At 34.9% G+C, this 12,725-nt stretch overlaps 2 protein-coding genes and 1 pseudogene across 2 annotated transcripts; 2 read left to right on the top strand and 1 right to left on the bottom strand.

Moving 5' to 3' along the window:
* Window positions 1–1,873: 1,873 nt before the first annotated feature.
* Window positions 1,874–4,583, top strand: LOC107600356 (polyadenylate-binding protein 2-like). The gene is made up of 5 exons (XM_016292231.1): window positions 1,874–1,934; window positions 3,169–3,310; window positions 3,387–3,474; window positions 3,833–3,963; window positions 4,310–4,583. Exons 1-5 carry the CDS (start codon window positions 1,874–1,876, stop codon window positions 4,347–4,349), a joined length of 462 nt encoding a protein of 153 aa, XP_016147717.1. The 3' UTR covers window positions 4,350–4,583.
* A 73-nt stretch (window positions 4,584–4,656) lies between these two features.
* LOC107600366 (trafficking protein particle complex subunit 2-like protein) lies at window positions 4,657–8,774 on the bottom strand. The gene is made up of 5 exons (XM_016292239.1): window positions 8,703–8,774; window positions 7,208–7,380; window positions 5,052–5,139; window positions 4,884–4,963; window positions 4,657–4,797 (listed from the first exon to the last, which is right to left on the bottom strand). Exons 1-5 carry the CDS (start codon window positions 8,733–8,735, stop codon window positions 4,752–4,754), a joined length of 420 nt encoding a protein of 139 aa, XP_016147725.1. The 5' UTR covers window positions 8,736–8,774; the 3' UTR covers window positions 4,657–4,751.
* LOC107600355 (N-acetylgalactosamine-6-sulfatase-like) overlaps window positions 8,737–12,725 on the top strand; it is a 51,077-nt pseudogene continuing 47,088 nt past the window's right edge.

Below are 12,725 nucleotides of genomic sequence, written 5' to 3'. Positions count from 1 at the left end.
CACTCTGTTCAAATGTGGATGAAGGGCTACACATAGATGTGTGCACACACTGTCAGAGCTGTGTGAGATCACTACCATCCTGCTTTTGTGGGGGTGGGTAGGGGTGTTAAATATTTTTTTTTTGTTTTGTTGTTTTCTCCATAGGTTTTTAACATTCTAAAAGCTCTATATTTCAAATATACTACAAGCTAGTCAGTGTATTCAGCAGGTGTAATGTATTCTAAGTTGTTTCAGAAGTATTGCAAGTATTACGTACAACAATAAAACAGTGCATTGACATAAAAAAGGAAATGTACTTTTGGTACTTAAGTACTTTTAAAAGCAAGTACTTCTGTACGTTTACTCAAGTAAAAATCTGTCTTTACAACTTTTACTTGTAATGGAGTAATGTTTGACCAGCAGTATCTGTACTTTCACTCAAGTAATGGAGTTGAGTACTTTGTCCGCCTCTGGTCAAGACTGACCGATTTCTGATTTATTATCAATGAAAAAAATCGGAAATGATCACTTTGGTACATTGAGAAGGCATAAATATAAAATAATAATAATAACCAAAAAAAAAAAAAAAGGGCAGCGGGCCAAATCAGCTGCAAGGCCACAGGGAATTTTTCCGGTGCTCCCGATGGTCAGTCTGGGCCTGGGTACATCATAAAGATCCAATAAAAGTAGAGTTTTAATAAAGATTACACAATATCTAATGGGACTTGTTTTAGATTACGGCGCAGATCTTACTGGATTTTTAGAGGATTGTTATTTGATTCAATTAGGATTGGAATATCAATGTACATCCCTTCATGATTTTTTAAACCTCATCATTTTTTAAACATCATTTAGAGGAAAATAATTACCTCAAATCTCAATATATATAGAAAAACCAGCGAGGATCCACTTGGTAAAGTTGTACAAACTGAGGAAAAAAATATGTATTGTATTATGTCTGTTTACTCCGCTGTGAACAATAATAGCTATGTGGTGGGAAAAATCGTTAGATATCACTATTAGGCGAATATCAGGGACGTTTCACATATGGACATGGCGGATCAAATTGTCAATATCAGAATCCACATGACTTAAATCAATTATAAGATTATCATTCGCCTTTTCATCGCATCTTTAAAAAATGTGTAAGCGCGCTAATGGGAATCAATGTTTTGTTTTGTATTAGGAGAATTAAGTTCTTTGTATTGCACAATTGATCAATACTGTGAAATCGAGACGCACATTCACATATATAGGCCTACCTTACTGCAGTTTTTTGTCAGTTTGTCATTCTCATTGAGAATTATCACACAAAGTCGTTGGCAGTTTGGTAACGCGGCATTAAGGATTGTTAAATGTTTTATTGCACTCTACAAACCAATCGTTATTAAACATTAATTATGTTAAACATTTAAAATAAATGGTTTTATTTCTATACATATAGGAGATAATATTTTAATAACTCTTAATAAGCATTTTTCCCCCCTCTCTCAGTTCATTTAAAGGGACAGATTACCCCAAAATTATTTTAGGACATCGAAATGAAGTTTTATAAGTTTTGCCATTGTTCTTTTGTGTTCCTCAGAAGAAAAAAAGAAAAAAAAAGTAAATAAAAATAACAGCATTCAACTAATAAATAATGAGTCATTTTTCATTTTTGGGTGAACTGTTATTTTTAAATAGTCCTGTAAACAATTTTTTTAAAGTAGTGTCAAAGTTAATATGTGGTCACAGGGGAAAAAATCATACACAAAGTTTAAAATGTCATCCTGCAAGAGATGTCATGTCATCTACCCATGCATTTTTTTTTCTTCTTTGTACATAAGGAGCTGTTTGTGTGAAAAATCATCTTGTTCCTTCAGGAGCTGGATGCAATTCAACTCGTGTGCTGGAAATGGATGAGTCTGACATGCAGTATGAGGTAGAGAGACCGCTTCCCTACAGCCCTCAGGCAGGTGAGCAGCCAGCTGGCCCACACCTGAGCCCATCTGCTGGGCCACAGTGTCTTATCACTGCCCAATGAGGCATGCCCCAGAAGGGCTGTCCTACAGCCCTGCATGTAGTCTTATCTAAGGACATCTCTGCTTGCGCAGGGACAGCCTTCTGTGACAAGTGTGAACCCTAGTTAAATGTGCCAATGACACATTTGCAGAGTTCCTGGACAGTACTTGAAATTTAGACTTAAACGTGTACTATATGTACAACCTAGAAGAGTGTTATCTGTCTGTTATCATGCCATGCTCCAATGGCAAAAACATTGACTTGGCTGATTAATGAAACTCTGAATTGTGTAGGGCAGACTGCAGTTTTCAACAGTTTTCTGGTTGAAAGTTCTAGGTTCTAGTTTTCTCGATTTTTAACCATAGTAGTTAGGTTAGTTTTCTGTCCATTTCAGTATGAAGTCTTGACTGAAAGCTATTGAACATGTCTGTCATCATGAACCACTGAAAAAAAAAAGATACAGTTAATTTAACGCAATGAAAGCATTGTTTTTAAATAATGTGAGATAACGTGAGAAAATCAAACAGTTGTTTTGCCCACCAAAATGAATTAATTGCATGATATTAAAATGAATAAAGGACTTCACTGTTAATATTTTTGGTTAAAATTATAAAGTACACCAGTGCTTATGTAGTTTTATTGGATGCACTTATTTACCCAAATAGCTGTTGCAAAAATATTAGAATTACACTCAATAAAATATATTTTTTTGGGGGGGGGGGGCAAATTATTAATTCTTCCATGGCATCACTGTGAAACCCTATTTTAGAACCTTTATTTTTAGATGCATTTGGACGATTTAATTAACAAATATTCTAATTTAGGCCATTTTTACACTAGTGTTTAAAACCAACACAAATATAGCCTTGGTTACTGAATTATATGGCCTAAATATAGCACTAGCCCTGGACCTCCCTATCATGTTTCACCTTAAATGTTCATTATTTAAAATGTTAATATTTTATATGATTATAATTAACTTCGTAATCTTGCCTTCCTCAGGATTATTCTTCAGTATGCAGAGAAAATGGATTCTGATAGATCTATCTATCTATGTGGGGAATGTAAGCCTCTTACGTTCTTTAGATTTTCTTTGCCAAGTAGTTATTGCAATAAGTAGAAACAGATTTGAACTTTATGATTGGTATTTTATTTTAATCATGTATTACATGATTCCATTATTTGTAGTGTATGTTTATGGAACACTACAAGCAGTATTGATTGACTTACAGGTGGATTATGGAGCAACTGCAGACGAACTGGAGATGTACTGTGGCCATGTTAACAGAGTTACAATACCGTATAATAGATTCACTGGCCATCCAAAAGGGTATGTACCAAACTGGCTCTAAAACAAACATATATTTTAATATCAAGCATGTTTTATGAGTAGATTTTCCTTGTAGTTTTGCCAACATTGAATTCTCAGAGAGGGAGTCTGTGAGGACTGCCATGACTTTAGATGAAACACTATTCAGAGGACGTGTCATTAAGGTGAGATGGAAATGTACAGCAATGGCATATGGTTATGCATTACATGGCAATGAGGCTACATTCACACCACATATTTTTATTTTATTTTACAATTACAGGAGTACACCATCTTTTAATAATGTTTTTGTTTAAAAATTAAATATGAGGAAAAATATATAAAACTTTAATCACTGACTTCCTAAAATTGCATATATTTAATATAATACAAAATAACATGAACTGAAAATCAGAATTGGGCACTTTTGCTTGTGGTGTGAACATAGCCATGGTGTCTCTGTGTTGGTTTGTTTGTCATGAATCATTATGGATGAAAATCTGTGACAGAAAACCAACTCACATCAAACTCTTTGTGAACTAGGTATTGCCAAAAAGAACAAATATTCCAGGTTTCAGGACTACAGACACAAACATGCGTGGAGGTTGGTCCCGAGGACGAGGTTTCCGTGCCTCGAGATTTTACAACCCGTTCAGGGGCTGCCACTTCATTAGGTCAGTTCTGCCAATACATAACAGCACATCACACGATATGGAGCTTTAATTATTTTAGAGCAGCAGTGGTCCATGACCTTGCACTTTTCAAATATGATGATTCAATAACCTTAGTGGCGATCTCATAACATTGCAACTTAAACTAAAACAAAAATATTAATAAATGAAAATGTTGCTTTCAGATTTGTGAAGACTAAAATTATTGCAATATTTCAGTGACCTTAGTGGTATCTTAACATTTATATTTGATTTTTTTGCAAATGTGACATTTGTACATCCATACTTGTAAATCCATCATTTGGAGGGGTTTTTTTCAGTTGTTCTAAAACTGTCATTTTTGTTTTAGGGAAAATGGAAGAGCTCATCCTTGGGTTGATTCTTTTTGATATTAATTTGACTTTTCTGTTATCTTCAAAGCACTTCTTGGTGCTGATTAATTTATGTTTCAGTAATTGCATAACGGGAGCTCAGTTAATATTTTGTGTGTGTGTGTGTGTGTGTAGCTTGAATGACACTACAAAAACGGAGACTTGATTTATATTGACTGGTTACTATTTTATTTGTATATTTTATTCCATTTCTTTAAAATACTATGCCTGTGAGAGGCTGAGATGTCTTGTGAATTTCAGTACTTTGAATTTTTCAGTGCTTAAATTTGTCAAATTGGTGTAAATAAAATCAATATTATCATGATGAAACAAAAATGAAATTTATTTTCACCTTACAAACGTGCAAACAATACATAATAGACACCTGATGTAAATATATACAATTGTGAAGAGAGGACATCAGCAGGCCTGCACCATCATAGTTGAAACTATACTGTCAAAAGCCCTGAGGAGAGAAAAATATTACATTAGCGGATCAGTTGTAACACACAGCAAATACTCCAAATGTATGTATTCACTAAATGCACTTACTTTGATTGAATTGGATCACCAGGATTGTAGAATGGGTTACACATTACATCAGTGAAGGAGTTGTGTAACTTTCTGAACATCTGAACAAAGACAAAAAGCTCATTACACCCATCTGATTGACATCTCACCTTTGTTGTTAAACTGACACAATACACCTATAGAACTTACACTTCTAATTTCGTTGTCTCGCAGAGATGTGTTGGAAGAGTCAACAACAATCACAAACTTCACCTTAGAGTTTGTCACGTAGCCATATCTGTAATTCTTGTTAAGATGATGATATTTTAATAATGACTGAAAATGTTATGCATTAGAAAGCTTTCGGTCTTAAAGGGAAGTAAACTCAAAAATGAAAATTGTCATGTTACACACCTGTATGCATTTCTTTCTTCTGTGGAACACAATGCATAACAATGCATTGTTATACCAATTCATAACATTGGTATTTCAAATGTTAGTAACAGAAATTTAAAAGTTCACTTCAATTGTGTGGACAACCATTGACATTTCGCAAAATATCTTCTTTTATGTTCCACAGAAGAAAGTCAGTCATTCTGTTTTGGTTAAGAATTAGTGGTCAACTGATACGAGTTCCTCAGTAGCTGTTGTTGATATCCGAAGAGCAGTATGGCTAATAATTCCTATAAATACATGTAATTTAATGATAGCAAATAGGGCTGCACGATTATGACACAAATCATAATTGCGGATTATTCCCTTGAAATTGTAATTGTGATTATTAATTACGATTATCACAATTTACATTGATGTTTATACCATTTAGGGCTGTCGCGGTGAGGGAATTTCCCTTGCGGTAATTTTGAGTGTCTCAATAGCATGGTATGCGGTATTATCGCCATGCATACACATCTCTATCTCTATATATACAGTGGGTACGGGGAAGTGAAGTAAACAGAAGAGAATGACAAAATAACGGTCCACATTACAGAACATGAACCTGACAATAAGATCGTTAGGCTATAGTTAGCCTATGTATAACAGTTAGTTCTGATCTGATCTTCTAATCTGACTGGACAAGAGACTTTCTATTGATATTTCCACCTGTGCGCGTGCATTCTAGACGGGCTGTCAGTCAGTGCAGTAACAGTGTTGCGCCACAAGGGACTGTCATTCAACTACACGTTCAAAAACGCGCTGTTGAAATAATTTTAACTTTGAGCGCCACTTTAGAAGGCTCAGCTGACCAGCTATGCGTCGGTGCTAAGAAAGAGATTTCGCTTTCCTTGGACATGACAACCTATTTTCACAAATATATATGACTCGGCCTGGAGGACAAACGCAAGTAATCGCACACGCTCAGTCGATCTCTCTCTCATTCAGTGTCTGTTTAGGCTTGCTAAGTGCAAATCTACGAAGCCTCTGTACAAATCAGCATGGTACACATTGTTATCATTACTAACTTGTTGAAGTGTAAAAGAGCATAACCTTACAAAAAAAGAAAACGCGCAAAAATCACGGTTGCTGCGGTTCTTGCATTCGCGGTATTGCGATATTGCGGTTATCACAACAGCCCTAATACCATTGTTTGATGCAACTGCATGCCACATTTTTATGTGAAAATAAGCTGAAAACACTAACTGAAAAACTTTGTGCTTTTCTGTAGTATTAAGCCTTAAATGTCAACTATACATCGGATTGGTTTCTTCTTTAAATTATGAAAAAGTAAAAATATGAATGGTATTATAATGTTATACTAAAACTAAACTTAAAATAATGGGAAAAACTCAAGATAACATGTAGCGCGAAAGAAAGAAAAAACGCATCTTAAGCACGCAGAATAACATATGTGGACTTTGAACTATTAATTGCCGCTTTGAACGGTTACATAATTGTGGCATCCATAATTGTGATTAGAAATTCGATTAATTGTGCAGCCCTAATAGCAAATTAGACAAGGCTGTCGTTAGATGGAAAATGACACAATTGTTGGTCATTGTGATAATCCCAAAATGGTCAAATATCGACTGATATATCAGTCCATCACTATTAAAGTCACCATGAAATCAAAATTGACAATGTTGGAATACTGCAGTGTTCACATGATGAATTTATACGTGCACATAATTTTTTTTTTGAAACCCTCATAATATTTAATCAAAAACATTAACTTCCACTTCCCCTCTCAACATCTCTAATGTCGCAAATGTATTAAACGACAACAATCCATCAATCCAATCAATTTCTGATGGACAAAATCAAGTCTGGCCCTGCATTTTTTTTCCTCATTTGACAAGACGGATATACATCACAATAAGGAAGAAAAGACAACCACAACACCCGTTTCATGCCGACTTCAAGGATACACTTTGTAGTCCTCAGTTGGATATAGCAGTCCCAGATAAAGCTCCCTCTGGTCGGCCAAGGCTTTGCCCACACCAGAGATCTTCTCCTCCACCACGTCCAGAGAAGTGTGCACGGTGTAGTGGAACTTGAGTTCCCCCTGTGTAGGAACGCTCCGAATGTACAGTGGATAGTTCTGCAGAGATCAACGTAATGCTAGAGGCAAGTTTGCCATTACAGGAAACACAATTTCAGCTTGTAATTTTATTACAACTTAATGTGCATAAATTTAGAAATAAACATGAACTAGACTAAAATAATCTGTTCACTTGCAATAGAGTTGATCAATGCATAAATCATGCTAATGCTACCTTAGACCATGGTTTTCCAAATGGCAATGTTCAATCATTTACAGAACATGTCTAATTTTTAAAGAATCCATAAGATGTTATAAGACATTTCAGCTTATACGTATTAAGTTGTGTGTAAAAATATAATGCATTTACTCCAAAATAAATAAACGACTACGAGGTAAGTAAGTATTCATTTTAATGGATGTTAAACGACAGAACCAATATTACCTGAATCAGCAGGTTATCATTCAATTTTCATTTATTCAAGGGCTTTCTAAAATACTTAATTCTGATTAGCCAATCACAGCCAAACCTTTTTGAATGATGACTAATGTCCAGAGCAACACTGGACCAATGATTGCTCATCCAGAAAGTGTTTTTTATCTTTCTGCAGTCAATACAAGAAAGCTAATAAAATAAACTCTACCAGTATTACTGTCTACATTTATTTAAGTAGCTGTATTATAAGCAGGATGAGGTACCTTCAGCTAGGCATCATCACAATATTTTTATTGTTCATCTTCAATATCAGAAATCTAATAGCTGACCAGATGATAACTCATAAAGACTGGACTCAAAGATTGCACAAAATAGGACTTAACCAATACATTGTCGGTTACGTTTTGAGTGGTTTTGTGTAGTTATGTATTTCTGTAATTTTAATTAATGTGAAGGGGGTGTGTCAATTATTTCGAATTGTAAATTAACTGTATGATGTCGTCCCCGCATGCTGTCGCAATTCATCCGGTAGTGTGGTAGATTGCAACAGCACTCTTTAACACAGTTTCGAAGACATTGTAGATTTCTAAACAAACTTTCATTTATAACGCACATATGGGAATGCAAAAACAAACCCTCCCCGCTCTCCCATGACACAAGCATCGTTCAAAACAATGTAGGTTTGCAAAACAAAAAAGTAAAACATATTTCATATCATACTGCACTTGTGCCATTTCAATGTATTTATATTAAACCGTAAAAACCATGCAAGTAAATATATTCGCACGCATATGAATGTTGCTACACAGCCCTGATCGCGACACAAATTAGAAACTCATCAATCCATCAAAATCTGATGAATCCAGCACGTCGGATCTCAGATGCCTTCAACCATTACCAAGAAATCATTTGCTGCACCACAAAAGCATTAAATGTTTACACTTACCTCCTTCGCAATGACTGCTATACACACCGCCATGATGACGCTACAAACACCGGTCACGTGACACGCAAAGTCACATGATTCATGGTTTCGTGGCGCTTGTGATTGTGTGCAATACTTCTCGTGATTCGAACAAACACGCTTTCGCTTTGCAGCGTTGAATGTTTAGGACGGTAAATGCACCAGACGTTGGTTTGCCATCAACAAAAATAATAATAATAATGCGTACAATATGCATTGAATTGGACGAATAACCTTTGTTAGCGAGTAATTGTGTAGGTTCTGATACCTACACACGCAAATGTTGCAAGACAGAACCAATCAATCACAGAGAGCGTTCCCTCACTTCTGACAGTGCATTCAAACAGGGCTGCGTTTCCCAAAAGTATCATAAGAAAGCATTAAAGCACTGATCAATGCTTATCAGAGGACAGAAAAAAATTATTTCACAATAAACAAATTGAAATTGTAGCCTACGCAGTTTGTGCAATTACAGTTATTTCAATCGAACGTTGAAAGATAATATTGATCATGTTCTATTCTGTAATGTTAATACAAATCATACACTGTCAGAATAAAAAGGTTGCATTTTATGCATGCAACAGCCATTCACTGGCAGTCCCTAATGGCAGTACAAAATATTGCACTAAATCAAAAGTTCAAATGTTACAAATAAGTTAGAATATTAATGTTGTAATACTGGTAGCACTAATATAAAAATGTGTTGATATATGTAACAAAAAAATAAAAATTTTGAAATACGTTGATGGTTGTATTTTTTTGTATTTGATCTCAGTAACCAGTTATCAATGTTGTATAAGGGTTTTTGATGCATAATAGTAACCCTAGAATGTGATCAAACAGTTTAAAATAGCTGGGCTAAGATATATAACAACTTTTAAGACTGCAGAAATATGTTCATTCAGTATACACATTATCCCACCGGTTACAATTGTGACTGACCATAAAATAAAAATTTTCACACACTTTTCCTCAATTTTTTTTATTATTTCAAAGGGTTACTAATGACACATCATTTGGATATTTCATGTCTGGGGAAAATTTGGGATTAAACGGGTTAAAATGCGTTTTAAACTTAAAGTCAAGTGGTTTTCATTACCCATTTTACTCTTAGTAATTTAATAATTTCATAAATTTCATAATTTAAAAGTTTAGTGCAGAAGTATCGAATCGGTATCGATATCGTATCAAAAACAAAATAAGGGGTATCGCCCATCCCTACTTGTAGTATCTTTGGAATAAAGAGCTTTTAGAATGTTAAAAACCTATAGGGGAAAAAAATTAACACCCCTATCCACCCCCACAAAAGCAGGATGGTAGTGATCTCACACAAATCTGACAGTGTGCACACATCTGTGTGTAGCCATTCATCCACATTTGAACAGAGTGGACAGTGAAATCTTGTAAATACAGAGTGATAAGAAAGAAAGAAAAATCAAACCTGCTTTAAAACCCTGCAACACAAATGTAGATGTTTAACTTTACAACAGCAACGCTGCTTTAACAAAAAAGCAAAACAGCAAAACTTATTTGACATCAAAACAAAAATTTAAAAAATGCTGTCTAATCGCTCTCTCTGTACTTTGATGTCACACACAGAACAGTCTGTGCAGTGCTGCTTCAAGTCCAACACCTTTTGTGTTTTATTAGGAGACGCACAACAGTTCTTCTGTGGCTTTATAGGTAATATTTTCACTTACACAATTTAGCAAAATCAGACAATATTGTGTCTAATATATACCTTATTGAATATCTAATATATATTCTTATAATTGAATTGTTGCAAATAAATATCACATTTGGAACTGGTCAGTGTTCAAAAAATGCTGTGAAATCACTTCATGTAGCCCTACAAGAGTGATTACTGAGTTTTTAGAGAAGAAAGAAATCAGCCACTGACTTTCAAAGCTGCTAACGACTTTCTACTTCGAGGACCTTGATAGAAATGTAGTGGAGTGAAAAGTACAATATTTGTCTTTCAAATGTAGTGAAGTTAAAGTCATAAGTTCCCAGTAAAATAATAAAGTAAAGTACAGATACTCAAAAAGTGTACTTAAGTACAATACTCAAGTAAATGTACTTAGTTACTGTCCTCCTCTGGTCTTACGACTGTCATTTGTGTCTTATGGGCAGTAAGTGTGGGTCAGACCGCAAGAAGCCAGCATGGTACAAACATCATCATCATGCTTATGGATGATGTAAGTCCTTGGAGGTCTTTTTGTTAGAAGCTTGACTGACCATTTAACTGAACACTTTTTCTCTTTTTTTTACACGATTTTACACATTTTTGTGTTTATATAATACAATTGTACAAGCAATACATGTCTGTGCAATGCATATCTTTGGTGTGTGAAATACATCTGTGTTGGATGTACTTTGTTATGGTTGATATTGTATATTGTGTATACATAGCATATTCTCTCTTTATTTTTGTATTTATTACAATGTATGTTGCAAAATGCAGTGCTGACAACTATATCCCAAAGAGATTATATTACTAATTTATACTGTTCTACCTGTTTTTAAACCAAAAAATAAAATTCACACTACGCAATGTCACATGATTTAAGTGCAATCAGACATCAAAGCATTTATAATGCATTGGAAGGGATGAATTGAAACCTCATCCTCATATGATGATTCATACCAAATACAGTAGAGCATGGTGCTAGCAACACCAGGGTCTTTGTTCGCTCCTCAGGGAATGTACAAACTGATCAAATGTATATTTCGAATGCAATGTACTGTAAGTTGCTTTGGATAAAATTGACCCTCAAATGCGTTAATGTAAAATAATTTTTGGGGGACTTTTTTTTACTTTTGAAACCTAGCATAGTTAAACAGTATAGCCTACTGCAGTGGTTCTCAAACTTTTTGACTCCAAGGCCCCAATACTGAAGACAAAAAGAAGGCCCACTTATCTTAGCTGATGTATATATACCTCTGGTACTGCTGTTGTAATAATAAAAATAAAAGAAATTATGTCAGTTTCATGCTGTGAAGTTCTAATTTAAATATATTTTATATATTTTTTTAAATGTTATCTAGGACTTTGGTTAATATAACTAACTAACTAAATTTAACATTTATTGGGGCCCCGTGGAAGTTTGCTAAGGCCCACTAGTGTGCTCAGCCCCCTGGTTGAGAACCTCTGGTCTACTGTTGTTTACATTGGAAAAGTTGCAGTCTGATTTAAACTTTTTTCAATATCTTTCAAGATCATTTAGTAATTTGCATGGATATCCAATACTGATAAGGGCTATTGTTAAATTGTGCATATCTATAAACTAAAGTACATCTCTCTCTCTGTCTCTGTCTGTCAGTCTGTTAAGATATAATTTACTTCCATAAATAAATGTAATTCACTTGGATTGATATGTATTTTTCCACCATAAATTAGAAACATGCTCACAACATATTCTCTGTTTCTGTCTGCAGATGGGCTGGGGTGATTTCCTCCAAGGAAACTCCAAACTTAGATCTGATGGCTGCTCAGGGGATGCTGTTTCCAAACTTCTACACAGCCAACCCTCTGTGTTCCCCCTGCATGTGCTGCTTCTGGGCTTACCTTTATCTCTCTATCACAATGTCTTTGTTTGGAATATTAATATACTGCTTACTGCACATTACTGCATTGCTGCCTACGATACATGTTTTAAACAATAGTACTGTGTAGGCTACAATGCATTGCGTATTAATTCAGATTTAGTAAATGTAGTTATTTATTTTGCCGGCCCAAGCAAACAATAAAGTAAAGAAAGACAGGTTAATTATTTCATTTAGGTGTTGCAGTACTCAGAGCAGTGTGCTCTGCTTATACAGGATACTGCACATTTTTGCCAACAAAGTAGCTCATCTTGATATTTCATGCACACAGAAAATTTGCGTACTGCCTACTGTAAAAATGGTGTGAGTTGCAGTATGCTATTCTAAATATGATTAACCAGAGTCTAGACAGGACTATTCAGCTTCGATTCTGGTTGAATAGGCCTGGTCTAGACATAA

The sequence above is a fragment of the Sinocyclocheilus grahami genome, unplaced genomic scaffold, assembly GCF_001515645.1.
Source record: "Sinocyclocheilus grahami isolate Dianchi unplaced genomic scaffold, SAMN03320097.WGS_v1.1 scaffold282.1, whole genome shotgun sequence".
In the NCBI taxonomy this organism is placed as follows: Eukaryota; Metazoa; Chordata; class Actinopteri; order Cypriniformes; family Cyprinidae; genus Sinocyclocheilus; species Sinocyclocheilus grahami.
This window is presented reverse-complemented; position numbering and strand designations above follow the sequence as displayed.

Coding starts and splice junctions, on each gene's coding strand:
- LOC107600356 (XM_016292231.1), top strand. CDS start 1,874: ATGGATGAGTCTGACATGCAGTATGAGGTAGAGAGACCGCTTCCCTAC. Junction 1,935..3,168: donor TCCCTACAGCCCTCAGGCAG/GTGAGCAGCCAG, acceptor CATTATTTGTAG/TGTATGTTTATGGAACACTA. Junction 3,311..3,386: donor TTCACTGGCCATCCAAAAGG/GTATGTACCAAA, acceptor TTTTCCTTGTAG/TTTTGCCAACATTGAATTCT.
- LOC107600366 (XM_016292239.1), bottom strand. CDS start 8,735: ATGGCGGTGTGTATAGCAGTCATTGCGAAGGAG. Junction 5,140..7,207: donor CCAACTGAGGACTACAAAGT/GTATCCTTGAAG, acceptor CAAGAATTACAG/ATATGGCTACGTGACAAACT. Junction 4,798..4,883: donor GGTGATCCAATTCAATCAAA/GTAAGTGCATTT, acceptor TTCTCTCCTCAG/GGCTTTTGACAGTATAGTTT.